Below are 20709 nucleotides of genomic sequence, written 5' to 3' on the forward strand. Positions count from 1 at the left end.
TCTGCATAGTTAATGTTGCGAAAGACTTCCAAAGGGAACTGACGTAACTGGTGACTGTTTTTTCCTATGTATCTCTTCTTGCTTGTGACGTGATCGCGAAACATTGTATTCATGAATATTAAATTCGCTTTCATGTGCCGCATGCCTACTTTTAGGTATATAATTAATTAGCAATCACACGACATTGAGTAGATGTCAGCCCTCTCTTTCTTATTTTGAAGCGAATTTGTGTTAGGTTTTGTGGCGAATTGGTATGAGCGAGGATAGAACCTGGGACCTTGTGGTTCGCAGTCCAGTAACATGACCATAATACAAAAGCAAGTGCTCGTGTATCGTAGCTATTAACTGGCTTATAAGCTTTCACCACAGTTTCCTTTCATATTTTTTGCGTCCAACGTGGGGCATGGTAGCTGAAAGATAATTTCAGTCCAAAATGGATATGACACTACTAAAAGCACAAAGAAAGGCACTATGGACATCGTTTATGTGTTCGGCAAAACAAATCGACGATTAGTCCGAGAAAAAAAATCCGGACACTAAACAACTTTTGGTTTTGAAGGCGCAGTTAAATGAAAAATTTCATCGTATGGAAAAGGGCCAATCTGAAATCAATGTTCAGATATACAAAGATGAAAATGCTGAACAAGTGCTTGAGGCTGATTTGTCGCGTGCAAAAAAATATCGAGACCGGTATACCGAACTGGGCACAAAAATTGATCAACTGTCGCTAAAAGAGACGACAGAAATAGTATCTCCACAACGCAAAATTAAACTTCCAAAAATCGAATTAAAGAAGTTTAGTGGAGATTAAAGGAATATCTTACGTTCTGGACTCAGTTTCGTAAGATTGACGAGGAGAGTTCTCTGCCGCCTGCGGATAAGTTCCAATATCTTCTGCAAGCAGTAGTTCCAAAAGCGAAAGCTGCCCGAGTGGTCGAGAGTTTACCAGCTACAGCGGATAACTATCCGAAAGCGATTGCGCAGCTCAAAAACAGGTTCGGACGACAGGATCTCTTGGTTCAAATTTACGTGCGGGACTTATTATCTATAGTTATGAAAAGTGCTATATCTGGCCGTGGGACGACAGATCTTCCTGCCCTTTATAACGAACTCGAGTCCAAAATTAGAGCCCTGGAGAGTTTAGGTCGAACTCAGGAGAAATATGGTAATTTTCTAAGCGCACTAGTGGAGTTCTGCTTGCCCGAAGAAATTCTCATCGCATGGGAAAGACACAGGAATTTGAACGAGGCTTCTGGCAGAACACGATCCCTGGAACAATTACTTATTTTCCTAAACAAAGAAGTGAGAGGAGAACAACTCATAGAACTTAACCGATCTGGTTTTGTTTCTCGTTTGCAGAGAAAACGGGATACGTGCCCAAATTCTGTTCCGGATTATGGAACTGCTTCCATGTTGGTAAATGATAAAAATGCGCCAGGTAAACGAAATTTACTTTGTATTTTTTGAGGTAAAAAACACTCCTTCTAGGACTGTTTTGAAGCTAAAACTATGCCTTTAGAAGAAAAAAGGAACATTTTTTTGATCAAAAGCTTGTTTTGTCAGTTTCACTATTGGTAATTTTTCTAAATTTTGTGAAGTTAAGAATCAATGTGTATATCGTGAAAAACCCCGTCATTATTTAATGCGTGCTAATCCTAAAGATAGTGTCAGGAGTAAATCTACTGTAATAGAAACTAATTCATTGTCTAATAACTATAATGCAGATATTGTATATTTGACGTCTTTATTTGTGAAAATGCAAGTGGACAATAAATCAATTACGCTTAGAGCTTTGATAGCGGATCTCAGTATTCTTATATATCTAAACAAGCAATAAAAACTTAGGTATTAAATCAAATAAGAAAATAAAAATGCAACATATGTTGTTTGGAGGAAAGAAAACAAAAACTCAGTTTTATGATATGTTCGAATTAAAAGTTTCATCACTTCATGATTCATTTTCTTTTTCTAATAGTTTCTATGTGGGAAGTAAGATTTATGACAGTGTGCCAAAATTAATTGATTGTAATCTCATAAACCAACTAAAGTAAAAAGGGATTATTTTAGCTGACTTGAGAAATAGCGATTGCGAAATCAACTTATTACTAGGTGCAAATGTAATCGGAAGATTCTTTATGAATAAATCTGTCCAAATAGACTCCGGTTTGTCTATAATTAATATGCTGTTAGGAAATGTTGTAACAAGGAGAAAGAATTTATGTTAAGGGGGTAATGTAAACTACGATATAACCTTGAGTGTTCTTTTTTTGTATGTTAAAAATTCTATACGCGAATTATGGGGGTCTTGAAACTATTGGAATGAATGACCCAATTGAGAAAATAAATAAAAGTAAAGAGCAGTTCAAAACCTTAGAGTATTTTCAAAACAATATGGAAATTTTATCGGACGGCAGATACGAAGTTAGTTTACCATTTAGATAAAACGCGAGTGAATTTCTTTCGAATAAAGAGCTGACCTTGAGGTATAAACGAATGTGTGAACGCACTAAACAAATGGGTCTTCTCGATGATTACCAAGCGATATTTAATGAGTGGAAAGATTCAAAAATAATAGAAAAGGCTGGAAGTAAACAAAAAATTTATTTTTTGCCGCATCGACCAGTGGTTAAAAATTAGAGTTTTACAACAAAAATTAGACCAGTTTTTGACGCGTCCATTCAAGGAAGCAGGAAAAGTTTGAATCAATTATTGTACGCAGGTTCAAATTTAATCGAACAAATACAGGATATTATAGATAGGTTTAGAAGTTACCCTATTGGAATTTAGGCAAACATTGAAAAGACCTTCCTTCAGTAAAGGATTGCTTCCGAACATCGAGATTTTTTTTTTTATTATTCTTTTTTCCTAAAGAAGACGAAGAAATTATTTATCGACATTGCCGTATAGTTTTTGGGGTGTCATCAAGTCCTTTTCTATTAGATGCGGTTTTGTCACACTTGCTAGAAAGTGCACCTATAGAATATTCTGAAATTGGTGATAAATTGAAACTTTCATTTTATGTAGGGAATTGTATTACAGAGGTTAATAATGTAAACCAATAGGAAGAATTTATTGAAAGGGCTAAAGTAGTTTTATTACGTGGTTGCTTTCATTTGAGAAACTGGGAAAGCAACGTTAAGAATAATTAATGTTTCTAAAAGTAGTGGGGTTACTAAACTTTTAGGAATTTTGTAGGATCTGGATAAAGATACTTTAAAATGTAATTTAAATCTAGACAATTTTATGGAAGAGTAGCAAGAATTTACGAAAAGGCATCTATTGTGTGGTATTCAGAAAAATTTTGATCCGATTGGTCTACTAAGTTCTGTAACTTTGCCTCCTAAAATTTTATTGCAACAAACTTGGAGTCTCAATTTAAATTGGAATTCTATTTTGCCAGATGATATTATTAAGTCTTATAAAAAGTGGCTAAAAGAAATTAATGTTTTAAATGAAATAGAAATTCCTCGTTATTTTGAAATCAATGATACAACTCGGATGCATGTATTTGACGATGCTTGCATAGAAGCATATGCTACATGTATATTTTTAAGAACAGTAACTTCGGAAGGTGTAAAGAATTTTCTTGTGAGAGCTAACTCGAGGGTAGCTTCCCTTAAAACAGTTAACTATCCCTAGATTAGAATTGATAGCATGCTATATTGGTGCCAAATTAGCACATTCTGTGCAACTTGCCCTTAATATTACTGGCATAGAAACAATATTTTGGAGTGATTATATGGTAGCTTTGTTTTGGTTAAGGGATAAAGGGGAATGGTCAGTCTTCGTTGCAAATAGAATTAAAAAAATAAAACTCCTTTTTCCTAGAAGTGATTAGCGACATGTACCCGGAAATATGAATCCTGCCGATCTTATTTCTCGAGGGTGTTCCCCCAGTAATTTGACTGAATCAAGTTGGTGGAAAGGTTCTTCTTGGTTACTACCCCCCATACTTGGCCTGTAAATCAATTAATTAATCGTGACACTTCCGAAATTTTGTTAGATAAAAGAAAGGTTAGATTATTCAATTTAAACTTGTCAGAAAAATAGATACCTTGGTATGCTAGGAAATTTTCAAAATTTTATTCTGTTATTCGATTAGTAGCATGGGTCTTAAGATTTATCAGTAATGCAAAAAATAGTTATGAAAAGCGAAACTTAGACAAAAATTTATCCTTAAATGAGATAAAGAAGGCTAATATCCGACTTATTCAATCTATACAAATTCTAAACTTTCCTGATTTGAAATCGATATCAAATTTATGTGTTTTTAAAGATGAGAAATGTATAATTCGAGTAAAAACCCGAATTACAGAACGCATAGATACTCCTAACTTTATATCACCTTTATATCCGTCTATTGTCTGGAGATTGTATTTTCACAAAGCGACTTATTGATCATTTTCATATTGAAAATTACCATACTGGAACTGAATTGCTTGTAAGCTTAATCAGAGAGAAATATTGGATATTAGGTGGAATACGAACAGTTCGAAAAGTATGGAATAATTGTGCCAAGTATCGTCGATTTAGAAGTAAATCATTTGTTGCTGAATCATCTTCCTAACCTGCTGACCGTGTTAAAGGTGCAGACAAATATTTGAAGTGGTTGTTGAGAACTTAGCTGGTCCTCTGTACTTAAAGCGAGGTGATAAATCTTGGATTTTAATCTATACATGCGCGCTTTTTCGAGCTGTACATTTTGAACTAGTTTCTTCTCTTTCTACTGATTCATTTTTGTTATCATTTCGACGTTTTGTAGCCAGAATAGGTAGACCATGCATAATATATTCCGATAACGGAACAAATTTCAGAGGTGCTTATAACGAGTTAGCGGCTGTCGATTGGAATGAAGTTTCACGATATACCAAAGTACAACATATAATCTGGAAGTTTATTCCCCCTACTGCAGCGTGGTGAGATAGCTTTTGGTAAAGAATTGATAGAACGTTAAAAGAGCTTCTGAGAAGAACACTTTGTAAAGCTATATTCGCATTTGAAGAATTGACAACAATCTTATGCGAATGCGAAAAAGTAGTTAATTTACGTCCATTAACTTATCAATCAGAGGATTTTCAGGATCTTACACCAATCACTCCAGCTATGTTTTTTACATAATAACCCAACACCTGAAACAACAGACTTAGATGTGCTGGATGGTAATCATCTTCGTAAAGGATTGAAATTTAGAACAAAAATGATCCAAGTGCTGAGAAAGCGCTTTAAAAAAGAATATCTTGGCCAATTGGTTCAGCGCCATCGACAACATCCAGTCTTCTAACATACAGATAGGAGCTGTTTTATAAATTGGTGATGATGTGAAAAAGCATCTTCAATGGCCATTAGCCAGAGTCATAGAGTTGATACCTGGAAAAGATGGACATTGTTAAGAGTTCAATTCACGTGATCTTCCTGGGCGGAACTAGCTGCCAATCATGTATCACGTGGTCTCCCTGTTGTTTAGTATATATATTTTTTTCCAGTAGAAGCAAACTTGACTCTTGTACTGGGGGGGGGGTTATCTCGACTCTCTCTCTCCCGAGAAATTTTATGTGTAGTTCTCTAGGACTACTACACTATGGCGTAATCTTGTGCCTTTTGTTGTTGATGTTACCAATAAACCACATAAAATACAACATGTGACTTCAAGTCATTTCACCCATACAACAATCTTCACTATCAAATGAATTATTGTGCAATCCAGAAACGCAACAGTAATAATTTTTACAGACATGCGAGGACAGTAAGAATAAAAACTCAACATTCTACATTAGAATATTGAGTTCCATTCAACGAATACTCCCTCTTGAGGTGAGTGGTAGTGATTTTCAAAAACAGCTAGGTCCACCTGCTGACTCATCAATGGAGATGTTTGTCAACGACGTGAACTTACCTCAAGTGTTGAGATTCGGCCGTAAAATAAATAGACCTAATAGACTTAATTTTAGTGACTCTTAAACTTAGTTTTTGAAGGATGCTTCAAAAGGCATCTTTTCTTCTCCTCCAATCAAAGAACAGTAGAAACTGACGTAACTGGTACTGTTTTTTCCTGTCTCTCTTCTTGCTTGTGATGTGATCGTGAAATGTTGTATTGCTTTTGTGTTCTAGAATATTAAATATGCTTTTATATGTGACATGCTTACTTTTTGGTACATAATTAATTAGCAATCACACGACATCGGGGAGATGTCAACCCTCCGATTCGTATTTTGAAGCGAATTTGTGTTAGGTTTCGTTTCAGTTATTGTTTCATTTTACAAATCAAATCCTTCATTACTGAATAATGCATTTTTGATTCTGCATAACAATTTTTTTTTATTTTTATGTAGTACATTTTTCATTCTATGTAACAATTTTTTATTCCTATATAGCAAATTTTTGATTTCTGCGTAGTAAATTTTTGATTCTACATGAGAAATCTTTCACTGCTGAGTAATAACAAGTTTTTAATTTCTATATAGTAGATTTTTTACTCTACATGACAAATGTTTTATTTCTATTTAGTAAATTTTTAACTCTTCGTAATAATTTTTTTATTTCTACAAAACAAATTTTTGATTTGTGGGCAGCAAATTTTTGGTTCTAAATAGTATTTTTTTTTTCTATTTATGCATATTAAATTATTGATACTACATGGCAATTTTTTTATTTCTGTATAGTAAATTTTTGATTATATATCTTGATTATTATTTTTGATTATAGTAAATTTTTGGAAAATTTTTAATTCTACGTAACAATTTTATTTCTACATACAAAGTTTTTTATTCTACAAGGCAAATTTTTTATTTCTGCACAGATTTTGATTCTACATGGTAATTTTTTTATATTCTGAGTATTAAATTATTGATTCTATACAGAAAATTTCTATATGATAAATTTTTAATTCTACATAATAAATTCTTGATTTCTGCATTGTGAATTTTCAATTCTACGCAGCAAATGTTTTATTTCCGCTGAACCGTTGAATTCTTGATTCTGCATAGTAAATTTTTCATTCTACTTCTATTTTTCATTCCCCCCCCCCCCCACACCTTTTGTGTAGGAATGCACTCAGGTCCAGTAGCTGCCGGAGTGGTAGGCCTGAAAATGCCAAGATACTGCCTGTTTGGAGACACTGTGAACACTGCAGCTAGAATGCAGTCCCATGGAGAGGTAAGTCATTTCCGAATACAATAATAATTGTTTTATTTTAAATCTTGACATATTGGAATTTTTTTCCCATTGCAGAAAATATATAAAGAAAAGGTATTGTTAAGAAGTAATATTGCTCCCCTATGAAATAAGTTTCGTGGTGAGGAAGAGAGTTTTACAAAGAGCTCTAGTAAATCCTGAATAGATGCCAGATCAATGACTCCCTTGGCCCTTTCGCGACAACTAAGCGAAGAATGCAGCAACAAAAATGGAAGTCTCCATATATTCGTGAATTTTGAAATCTTCATTACGATTCGAGTTCCAGCGTTTGTTCTACAGCATTTTATGAATTATCACGGGAGCTATAAAAGCAGTGGCTCATAAATGGTAGTGTAATATCTTGATCTAGACTGATCAAATAATGAAGCAGAATTTCCAGACAATTCTTTATTTTACAACCCTATATATACAAAAGAACAACTTGTTCTAATCTTAGTTAAATAAATAGTTATTTACACCTGTAGTAGGAGACACAACCGTCGAAGTCGAAGGTTTATCTTGAAACTCAGTTCTCCATCAATACAGAGAAACAACACCACAGGGAACTAACAGGTTGTTAGTCAACACGACCACTCCAGGATAGTTCTCGGACTCCGAACTCCTGGGCGTAGTCCAACAGTCTCAATGCAATTCGTTTCTTCTCCTCTCTCTAAAAAAAATCTCCGCACTTTATTTCGGCGACAATCTCCGCCTCTTAATTTACATTGATCATTTGAGCTCTCTTTCGGCCAATAGGGGTTCAGCAATATGCTCCCTCAGCGGCTCCAGTCGGTCGTGGGAAGGTCCTTTTAGTGATGCACCTTTCATAACTGACTATTCTGGAACACGGAGTTATCATAGTCCTTTCTCAATGAGAAACATTTAGCATCCAGATGTTTAGACACCCCTTTCTCTTTGAAAATACTATCAATATCTCTTGGATGAGGAATTCCCACATGTGGTCTTTCACTGTAGTCGCTAATGAACTGATGCGAAACCACCCAGGTGAAAAGATCCACCATCTGGCTATCTCGAGGAGTTTAGTAATTAACAGCGACGACACAGCTGGCTGTAAATGTCTTATCAGTACTGGGAAACGGGAAATGTAACAGTAATTTGTCGAGTCGAGAGATGAAGCAGCTGTGCAAAATATCTCTTTAGAGCGTTAACTACCAGTAGTTACTCTCTATGTGTTGTTTCGGTTATTTAATAGTGATTTGCTACGATATGTTATTTATTTTTCTTCATTGTGCTGTTCTTGTGCACACTTCGGTCGTCGAAAAAAAACATCATTATGTGTTACCAAAATTAGATTTAATACCGTGCACCCACCAAATGGATTAGCCCATAACTATAATTGTAGTTACATATTAAGTTTCATTTATCCTAGTCGTTGCATTTTTGATTCATCGCATTTATATGCAAGTAAAAGTACACATCTTTTAGACTGTCAACTTTTTGATAGATGTAGTTCAAAATTTCTTAAATATCATACTGTAGATGCTAAATCTGTGAGCTAAATTTCATTTATGAGAAATTAGTAAATACAATCGTTTTTACATATCTAGTGAGCTTACATATATGCAAGACTAAAGATCGATAAATGGTCAAACTTTAATGGATTGAATATAAAATTTGAAATAGGTCTGTACTTTAGATGTTAAATTTGTATATTAAACTTTATTCTTCTGACTCATTCCATTTTTTAGCTATCATGTTATATTGTATTCGAAGGCTGAGCAAGCAGACTTTCTTCGACTTTGTTAGAAATCTGCAAATTTAGTGATAAGATCATTATCACCAAATTCATTATATTAAGCACAATATACTTCATATTTTGTTTCATGAGAAGGATATCATTCTGTTGTTGTTGTTTCTAATGGCACTTGTCATAGACCAACTCTCTGACTTTTGAAGTCTGTGATTTTAAGCCAAGGGTGCATCTCTTGTTTTGACAGTAGCGCCATCTAGGACAAGAGTTCGACTTAGCTACACACACGTCACAACCCTTTTTACAGGGCGGACTTCATTCGTGCATTTCATTCACAGGCCGTAATTTAGATCTGAATCAGAGAACGATCACCCCTGATCCAGTACCCCCAGAGGTATTTCTCTCTACATGGAGGACTTTGTGACCTCAGATTTATAAGTACGCCAGCCACAACACACACGGAGAGTCTTCGGCCGGCGGGGTTCGAACTCGCAACGCAAGGTACGCGAATCCGCGCCCTACCAACCAGGCTATCCCGGCCTTACATCATTCTTTATCTGGACATGTACGAAAAAAAAATCTAATTGTGACCACTCGTGTTAGTATATGATGTTAAAATCTTTACAAAAACACAGTTTTAAGTTGGTGTTCGTTTTAACAAGATTAGTATGTAGTGGCCAATAGTTTGATATCAAAAATAATGCTATCATCTAAAGGCAATATATTAATCTAAACAATGATAAGATTCTTTTTTTTGGTTACAAAAAAATTAAGGAATGAGAAAGTCAAAAAATTTAGTATGTAATCACAACACTAAAACTAAATATGCATCAAATGTTGGGCAAATTCTATCAATGAAAACAGCGGGAATTGTCTCCTCAAAACTTTCTTGCATCTCTGTAATAAATGTGTTGTTCCAGAAAACTCCTTGCATGGAATAGGCGTACAATAGCTACGAAATATTAACCTTTGGCACGAATTTAGCATTTTACTGAATTTATAGTTTTATCATTTACAGTTATTTGGAGCTCAATCTTTAGCAATAGGTATCTAAAAATCAAACTTATATTTTATATGCGTTGTTTCCAGTCGACTAGAAAGAAGATTTGACACAGAAATACAATTACATTCATAAGATTACATACTGAATTTCTCTGATTTGAGTCATTGTATTAATTAATGAGTTATCACCTTTATATGCATGCGAAAATACAGATAGGCATATGGTCAGCCCTCTGGTAGATTTGGTTCAAATTTGGTTAGAATTTATATTGCTGTTGTTGTTTCTAATGGCATTTGTGATAGACAAACCCTCTGACTTTAGAAGTCAGTGATTTTAAGCCAAGGGTGCGTCTCTTGTTTTTTCCGTAGCGCCATCTAGGATCAAGAATACGACTGAGCTGCACACACGACACAACCCTTTTTACGGGTCGTATTTCATTCATGCATTTCATTCACTCATCCACAGATCGTAATTTAGACCTGAATCAGAGAACGATCACCTCTGATCCAATACCACCAATGGTATTAATTTTGACATGGAGAACATTGTGACCACGACAGATTTATACGTGCGCCAGCCACCACACACACACGGAGAGTCTTCGGCCGGCGGGATTCGAATTCGCAACCCAAGGGACGCGAATCCAACGCCCTACCAACCAGACTATCCCGGCCCTTAGAATTTATATTTGGATGCTAAATCTGTGTACCAAATTTTATCTGTCTAGCTCTTTACATTTTATGGTTAATGATTTCACTCGTGCTCAAACAACCATACTGACAGATTTTCTCTCAATAGATTTTGTTCAAAATTTTATAGAAATATACCAAATTGGTTTTAAGTCTTTATATCAAATTTCATTTATCAACCTCGTTTTTCTAGTTATCTAGGTCACAGGTAAGCACACATTATGCCAAAAATATGTTTTCCAAACACGAGGAGATCTAACACATAAAAATTCGAATTCGATAGTTTTTTTTTTTAATGATGATTACAATATTTTCTCTATACTTCGTATAGCAAAAAGTATAAATGAATTTTAAAATTACTGCATGAAATATTAGATCGATTATGAAATCACTATTATACTAGAACTGTATGCTGAACGACCTACACTGTACATTGCTGTTATATATTATATTGCAAGAAATGGCAATGCGATTTTTGTGTTTGACTTTTTAATTTATTTAAAGTTTTTGCTTTGGCTTGTTAGTACAAAACTCCTACTTTCTAGCAATTTTCTTATCCATAATAAATCTAAATTTGTTTGAATATTTATTTGATTTTAACTATCAAATCTAACATGAGATTCAATAAATAACCTTTTGTATTTTAAGGTAGCATTATAAAATCTTTATATTGTTACATAGAAACTTTAGTGTGGAATACAATGACACACACAAGAAGTAGAACTAAACCAAATTATTAACTCAACTCTGAACTGAGAACACAGTGACTGACAAATCTTCTGCGTTTATACTAGCAGGGAAAGTTCCAGAATACTTTTCTGGAGACAGTAAGAAAAGTCCAGAACACTTGTCTGGAAAACTAAAGAAATGTCCAGAATCTTCTGGAACATGAAATAAAGGGAAACATAAAATCTGGGAATTAAATATTTACATAAACTGTGAATCGCATTGTCTCTAGCGGGACTCGAACTTACAATCCCTTGATTATGAGATCAGTGACCATTCGGCCATGGATAGTCGGCAATATTTATCACCAAAATTATTTTTATCAAAAAAGTCATTTAAAAATCCAGGTTTCAAGATGAAAAATCATCAATGTCTATAAATAATGGCAAAGCTAATTTCGATAACTTTTATAAGTTTATTTAATATCAATCGTAAAATGTTGGTTACATTTTGTTTAGACAAACATTTTGGGACTTCAGATTATAAAATGTAAAAAAGTAATTATTTCGTGTTCATACATATTGAATAAATATTTGAAAATAATTTTGTTCTGAAAGCTTTTTTTTTATTGTCTACGCATAAGATTAATATCCTGAAACTGAAATTCAAATATTTATGGGTGATCTTCCGCCAAATGTGATCTCCTCAAATCTTTATTGCAACCCTAAAATTCACTTATTACTATGTCCAGTAACTTTCCAAGATGGCGAGCTTTTGAACGGTCGGTACGATTTTCATGCGCTTGGAGAGAAATCGGACATTAATCTTAGGGCTTATCGATTTCTACTTTCTTATAACGAAATATAGAAAAAGTATTGTAAGAAATTTTGACGTAACTTCACGCTTCAGATCTTCTTGAGTTCCAAAAACACATTTTTCGTATTATGTCTATCTATAAACGCCATAACTCAAAAACGCTTGAGTTAAAAGGATAAAATTTTGTATATGGACTTACAAACAAATTTGTAGATTTCTATCAAATTTTGCAAGAATTTGATTTGTAAAAAAAATCTGTCTCTTTGGATGTTTGATTATAAGTGAGCTCAATAACTGCAAACTCAAACTTGGATGTTTGATTATAAGTGAGCTCAGTAACTCCAAACTCAAACTTGGTTGTTTGATTATAAGTGAGCTCAATAACTCCAAACTCAAACTCAAAGAACCAAGCAGATAAAATTTAGTACACAGATTTAACATTTAAAATATAAATTATCGAATATGTTATCGAATTTTGAACCAAATCTGTCAAAGAGTCGATCGTCTGTCGGTCTGTGCTTTTGCATACATGTAAACGCAATAACTCATTAACAGAATGATTTAAATCAATGAAATTCGGCATGTTCTTTTGTAAATACAACTGCAGTTCCATATCAAATTTTGATTTCGTTCAGTCTGAAAAAAGACATTCAAAATATATATTTGCACGATAGATTCAGTAAAAATGTTAAATTCCGCCAAATATTTATATTTTGTGACTATTGTTCGCTGATGTAATGCAAGGAATTATCCAATGCCCATGATTTTATGCGAAGGCAAGAGAAATAAGACCCTAATTGGAGAATATGCGAGAAATTTATTGAGAATACCACTTTTCTGGTTTATTTGCAAAATCGTACCCCCGCTATTGTGGTGTGGAAGGTTGGAGTGGAGAGTGTAGCTCAAGTGTCACCCTGAACCGCAGTCAGAGTGTCATCGGACCGTGATTCAAAAGTACGAGGTATCGTCCCAAAATAGCCCTAGTGTTACTTTAAAACGGGATGGATGGTGTGGTTTCTAATGGCTCTTGTCAAGAGACGACAAGCCCACTGACTTAAAGAATTGTGATTTAAGCCAAGGATACGTCTCTTGTTTTTTTAGTAGTGCCATCTAGGGCCAAGAGAACGACTTAGCTACACACACGTCACAACTCTTTTTACGGGGCGGACTTCATTCATGCATTTCATTCACAGATCGTAATTTAGACCTGTATCAGAGAATGATCATCCTTGATCCAGTACCCCCCAGTGGTATTACTCTCGCCCTGGAGGACTTTGTGACTACGACACATTTATACGAGCGCCAGCCACAATCTACGCAGGGAGTCTTCGGCCGGCGGAGTTCGAACACGCAACCCAAGGGACGCGTATCCAACGCCCTACCAACCAGGCTATTCCGGCCTGGACGTTAATGTAACTGCACTGAACTCGCAAAATCGTAATATATCATTTAAGTGCATGCTCATGTATTTATGTTTGATGTTTGCTGGCAATAATTTTGTAGCATATTCACCGAACGAAACAATTTTTATGCCGTCATAAAATTCAATATTTTTTTATTACAAACTTTTTTAATTTCAAAGAATTTTTCATTGCATTTAATATTTTTCAGCCTGGCAAAATCCATATTAGTGAATCCTGTCAAAAGCATTTACAGAAGGACGAATTCGTAACTGAGCCTCGAGGATCAATGAAAATTAAGGTAAATTTTCTTCTAAAAATTAGTATTCAGGATCTGTATTTCTAAATAGATGTGTTTGTATGTATGTTACGCCACTCTGTTGAACAGACAATTAGACTCAGAACAGACAAATGCGGCGTAAATATACTTTAGATTGTGGGAATATGTAACTCAAGGCGACTTTCTGAAATTTTAATTTAAATTTTGATTAATTAAAAGTTAAACGAAATATTGACATTTATCCGAGATAATTTTCGAAAATATTACATCGCAAATTTCATTTTTATATCATTTTAAAGTATAGAAAATTATCTGTTTAAATATAATATTATTGCAATATAATTTTGCAATTTTTTTTCTGAATTTTGATCTTTTATTAAACACAAATTTTATGATTTTTGTAAAAAGACTTCATAGTTGCAATGAAATTCATTTCATTGTTTTCATTGTCTCCCCAAATATTTAATAGCATATTTATCTTCCTTTGCTAAAATCTGAGGAAGGAAGATTTAATGAATTACCTGCATAATTTATATGAGGAATTAGAAAATAAAATTACTTTGTTGCAAAGGAATCTGAAATAGGATACATAACAAAGATTTATTCAACAGGTAGCATTATAACACCAGGAGAATAATTGTCGAGATAAATTATCTACTGCATTTTCTTTAGTAAATTATTATCTAGTCCCCTTTGAATCGTCTTTGTCGCAGACAGACAAATATAATTCCAAAATACATTTTTCGGAAATGTGGAGATTCGTCAAAATTTTCACAATATAATTCTTGTACACTATAGAGATTATGACGTCCTAGTAAATTAAAATAATGTAACTGCTTTTTCAAATATTTTAAGCTCGTATAGATTAATCTAGCGCTTATAATTATTTATTTGATAATTAGACTTTAACATAAAAACAATACGCAGCATACACTTTTCTTTCTTTTTACTTTTTCATATATAGAATACAAAGTGAAATCGTAAGAAAAAAAAATTCTTAATCTCAAAATTCGAGATTTTGACGAATTTCTACGTTTTAGTTGTCCTTGAATCCGAAAAAATACATTTATAGAATTAAGTCGATCTGTCTGCGACATAAATAACTCGGAAGGACTTAGATAATACACTCATGTCCATAAATCAAGGATAATTCAGAGTCACTCGGAAATCGAACTCTAAAATACATATATCACCCGTAAAATGACTACACACATCTTCAAAAATGATATGCAAATTGCAGGAAGCCATCAGATGACACCGATAGTACGTCACAATGACAAGAGTGTAAGAGAGTGATATATAAGGAATACAGGTAAAGAAGTAAAATTGTTCGCAAGCGCTTTATAAGCCTTTCAGTGCAATTACCGCATAGTTATGACACAAAGGACGCATTTGGATGATTTTTTTACGTGGTAGAATTATCGGCAGTCTGGAATGTGGGCGTACCCAGCTGGAAGTATCCGAGGAACTTGAAATCGCCCAGAGTGTCATCTCCAGGCTTTGTCAACGATTCCAAGATGATGGTAATGTGAGTAGACGTTACAGCACAGGTCGCCCTCGAGTTACAACGCCGAATGAGGATCGGTATTTGACAGTTACTGCCAAAAGAAACAGATGGAGTACAGCATCAGACCTGTCTCGTCAGCTCTCATCAGCCACTGGTACGACAGTTTCAAGGCAAATCGTGTACAGACGTTTAGGGCAGATTGATCTATATGCTCGTAGACCTGTCAGATGTGTTCCACTTACTGCAACTCACTGTCGCCTGCGGTTAGCCTGGAGTAGAGACGATGCATTGTGGACACCGCAACAGTGGGCTTGTATGATGTTTCCTGATGAGTCCAGGTTAGCTTGCAATCTGATTCTCGCCGGACTTTCATATGGAGAGCTCCAGATACCCGTTACCACCAAGAGAACATCATTGAACGTCACCGTTATGGTAGTGTAGGATTGCTCGTTTGGGGAGGAATTATTCTGGGTTTCCAGAACTGACCTGCATGTTCAAATTGGAACCATGACAGGCCAAATCTATCGGAACGTCATTCTGGAGCAACATGTACGTTTGTTTCAGGGCGACATGGGCGCAGAATTCGTGTTTATGGATGACATCGCCCGTCCTCATCGTGCAAACATCGTAAACGAATACCTTTGATCGGAGGATATCACTCGTTTGGATTGGCCAGCATTCTCACCGGACTTGAATCTAGTAGAGCGTGTGTGGGACATACTTGAACGACGAGTTGCAGCCCGTCAACGACTTCCTACATGTCTACCGGAACTTCAGAGAGCATTGCTTGATGAATGGTGTAATATTCCCCAAGATCAGATCGATAATTTGATACTCAGCATGCCTAGGCGATGTAAGGACTGTATTGCATCGTCTGGGAGACATACTGTGAATTTACCATCATACCAACCATATAATATCGGTTTTTGTAAATAGAGTGTTTTTTTTTTTTTTTTTTTTTTTTTTTGTAACTTCCTCCAGGGAGCAAAAAATCACAGTTTTTATTAATGATATCAAACATATAGCGTCTTTTTTGCTCTTTACCTTTTGTTTAATAAATAGGCTTTACAAATAAGTCACTTTTGTTTTGCTTCTGAATCTTTCTTTTCCTGAACTTGCATTATCCTTAACTTATGGACATGAGTGTAGTTTACAAAAGACAACATAGCAGATAATTTATTACGTGAATTATTGGACTAGTACATGATCATTACTATTTCATGAAAAATACTTAATCTGATGCTTTGTACAGAGTTTTATTTTAACAAATGTACAATGTTGAAAATATATGTAAAATATATGCAAAAAATGTATGAGAAACAAATAAAAAAAACTGTATAAAGAATGTCTTTAATTTAGTAGCTCTACAGAGGAGAGACAAGCGAATAATAGGACAAACTGGAGACCATTTTTAACTAAAATTTATTTTATGCATTTTCTTAATTTAATTAAATTAAATTTCAATTAAGTGCTCAATTTTGCATTTTAGTGTATAATATAAAGAGTTGTTGTTTCTTATGGCACTTGCCATAGGCAAGCCCGCTGTTCGAAGGCAGCGGATTTAAGCCTGGGGGGAAGCGCCTCTTGTTTCTATAGTAGCGCCATCTAGGGCCAAGAGAACGACTTAGCTACACACACGTCAGAACCCTTTTTACGGGGCGGACTTCATTCACGCATTTCATTCACTCAAACACATATCGTAATTTAGACCTGAAGCAGAGAACGACCACCCCTGATCCAGTACCCCCAGTGGTATTACTCTCGACATGGAGGACTTTGTGACCACGACAGATTTAACGCGTGTCAGCCACCAAGCACGCAGGGAATCTTCGGCCGGCGGGGTTCGAACTCGCAACCCCGCCGGCCGCCGTATAAAGAGTGTACACTTTTAATACCAATATCAAATTTCTAAATGGTTAGAGATAGACAAAGAATTTCAATTGGAAAAATTGTTCTAAACATCACCGGAAAAATATAATATTTTATATTGTTTGAGTCGATTGTACTGCTGAAAAAATAATAAATATTTACGTTTTTTATATTATCCCTGATCGAGACGCATTAATTGCAAAATAGTTTTTGACACTCTATCTTCGATAAAAACTGATCAAATTCTGAAGTTTTAAATTTCATTATTTTAAGTCAGTGAATTTACGCCTTGAATAAGTATTACTTATTGATTGACGAATCTTCTTAGAAATGGCTGTTGAAATGGTCTAAAATAAGCTGAAATTGTAATACGTAGAGTACCATTGCTCAATCAGTTTTAATCGTAAAAGAATAGAACCTTTTTTATTTAAAATATAATTGAGATAGGAATATTTTACTAATTATAATTAATATAAGAGAATTACATTAAAAAGTAGAAGTCAGAATAAGAAGTTAAAATATTTTTTTTTCAATACAATTCTATGCATTGTTTAATTGTCAATACAATTTCTGTGCGAAGTCTACGCCTCTCTATAATGTATTTAGATGACCACTTCTAAATCATAAATTGCAAAGTAGAGTAACCGACTTCATATACAAATTAATCGAGCAACAAAATTCATTCCAACACACCAAAAGATAAAAATTTCGTCTGCAATTTTGATATTTTATAAATATTATTAATATCTCTTCCCCCCCCCCTTATTTACAGGGTAAAGGACAAATGAACACGTACTGGTTATTAGGACAGAAAAAGGAAACGAGTGAATAATTAAAAACAAGGAAGCCTGACTAGTTCTACCTCACACGCAGAAACGAACTGGTGCCTCATCTGCATTTACCGCCATACGCCATAGATCATTGAAGCGTTCATTGCATTTTTCATTAAGTTATTTATGTGCCATATTTTTCCATAGAAATGTGATGTAAAAAAAGTATTTTGGTTGCTTTATATAAATAAACTTCTGCCTCAATTTGTATTTATTTTTCCGTCTGATTTAACTGCATTCTCATTTTCAAGCTGATGTTAAACAATTATTTTAAATTCCCTTATTACCCATATCTAATAAATATGTAATATGCTACAGTATGATTTTTTTCAAGCGATATATTTAAAAAAAATTTTAATAGATTGTTGGATGGGAAACAGTTTTTTTTTTTTTTTCCTTAAGCAAAACTTCCTTTTTCCTTTTCCAAGATGGCGGCCGTTTGGCGAGTTTTAAATAGTCGGCGAACTTTTCGCGAGATTGGATGCAAGAACGTATTGTTATCTTAATTCTAATTACAGATTCTGTGTAACAGAATATTAATTCTTGAAACACTTGTTTAGAACCGTTTACTAACCCTTGAATATCAAAAACGTAATCAAATTAGGAATAAATGAAAATAATTAAAGTTGTCTCATGTCAAAATTAATGGTGGTTTTATAGTTTTCTCTGTAGCTAAAAAGATGATTGTTAGGTTGATATTTAAGTATTTGTAAGTTGCGTAAGTCAAGCGGGTACATCAAACGAGCTGGTGCACCGTTGATTTACAGCAGAATATAAATCTATCAGACCGTAATGAATGTTTTTGTTAATTTTTTGTGTTTTTATAAAATGCATTCGTTTTTATTTTTGTCATTTTTAATATGAGCAAAATTATCATTTCGATTTTACGAACAATCAAGCAAAATCATTGATGCGACTGACGCGGTTTTGAGATTACTGAATAGAAAAAAGAAGCCTCTATTATGAATGTGACGTCTTGTATTAGAATGATACGGTAGTTTCGAAATATCATTTAGCACAATTACATTTTTTAACAAATATAAAAACATGTTTTGATTATTTTTTTTAAATATGCCAAGATAGTAAATTTATTGCTTATGTAATTTCTCTTTTTATTTTAAAGCCTGGTATATCAGGAAACATATTAAATCCACAGTAGAAGATACTTGTCTTCTCACCATGTAAACCGATATCAGTATTTTCTTTTTATATCGAATAACTGATATGGTATAGTAAAAGGAATCGAATAAAATAAACATCTTTAATTGCAGGGTACAATATTTATGTATACAGCTTGGTTAATAATAGTATTCCTATTTGGATATTGTAAAGAAAAGAATAAGAAAATACTGGTCATAGGAATGCCAAGTTTTTATGATATGTATTTCAAAATATAGAGAAATAAATGACTCAAAAAAAAGATGAAAAAAGAGAACAACCAAACCTCTTATTTCTAGCTGCATTCTGTCTTTTATGTTCTGCAAAATATACCATCGAGATGTCAATTTCTTGGGACCCCCATACTTTTTCTCTGCAGTATCTGAATTTGAATACTAATTATTTAACACTCGTCCTGAATATAAATACAGGGTTAGCAAGAAATAAGTTACCCACTTCAGAGGGCTCTAAAATGCGTTCTATTGGTCAAAACAAAATAAAATTTGGACTACAGATTATTCAGATAATGGATTTTGCATTTATTAATTAAAAAAATTAATTTTGATATTTAAACATATATTTTTTTATCAATAAATTTTCTTTCGTCCAGGTTCTTTAGTGTAACCGTGACACACTTTTGTTTTGTTATTAGTACAACTTCTCTTGAGTGATTCTATGAATGTATCCAAGTTTGAGCTAGGGATTGCCATATCGGACCAAAAGTTCAATACCGATATTCCATATTTTTTAGATCTTAATACTGGGATACCGGTATTAATACCGGTAGTAGAAATTTTAGAAAACTAAGGAAAACACAAGTGTTTCTTTGTTTTATTTGCCAGTTTTATTAGACAGTGTAAATATCCCTAAAAATGATTTGTAACTTATAAATTATAACAGTACATAAAGAATCACAAAAAAAATAAAAAATAAAGGAACATCTTATTTATTTAATTCACAAAAAAGTGTTCACTATTCAGTTTGTGGTACTAGTACAAATTTCTGGAATGTGATCCTAAAAACATAATGCATCAATTGTACTGTCATTAAGCCTGGAATTTAATTTTGTGCAAAAATTATCAACTGTCGAAAACAGTCTTTCGGCATCTACGACAGTTGGTGATACTGTTAGCAATGCGCGATATACTTTTTCCAAATATTTACCTCTAAATACCTCATCTTCAAATAAATCGATTACTCGTCGGATGGTTTTGGATATAGCTGATTTCTGTATTGTATTTTGGTTTGTTGAAATTTTTCTATTTACCGCTAATTCTGATTTTTGTTCAAGAGGCAATTCCTTTTCACTATCGACATTAGTGTCATCATAATCTTCGATAACTGAAACGAATTCTTCTGCACGTGTATAGGTTTGTGGGTAAAATATTTTAAGAAATATTTTATATTTTATATATTTCTAAGAAATATTTTTTATTTTATTCTCTCTGGCATAATGCCTCAACAGCCAGTTTTATTGGAAGTATAACTGATACAGTTCTGGATATTAAGTCGAATTCATTATCTGAAAAATTAATATGCAGGTTTAAGTAGATTATTGCTTTTTGGATTGGATTTCACAGTTTCAAAAATCGTTCCATCATTAGGAGTAA

The 20709-nt window shown here is 33.8% G+C and overlaps 1 protein-coding gene across 1 annotated transcript in view; it reads left to right on the forward strand.

The window, feature by feature from the left end:
• The window catches only part of LOC129989196 (soluble guanylate cyclase 89Db-like), a 109688-nt gene extending 91537 nt beyond the window's left edge, over window positions 1-18151 (forward strand). Inside the window, exons 8-10 of the mRNA XM_056097574.1 lie at window positions 7043-7152; window positions 13667-13756; window positions 17884-18151. Coding sequence (XP_055953549.1) covers window positions 7043-7152; window positions 13667-13756; window positions 17884-17943 — 260 coding nt within the window. The 3' untranslated portion in view covers window positions 17944-18151. The remainder of the gene's footprint in view (window positions 1-7042; window positions 7153-13666; window positions 13757-17883) is intronic.
• Window positions 18152-20709: the final 2558 nt, after the last annotated feature.

Source organism: Argiope bruennichi, chromosome 10 (assembly GCF_947563725.1).
Source record: "Argiope bruennichi chromosome 10, qqArgBrue1.1, whole genome shotgun sequence".
Taxonomy (NCBI): Eukaryota; Metazoa; Arthropoda; class Arachnida; order Araneae; family Araneidae; genus Argiope; species Argiope bruennichi.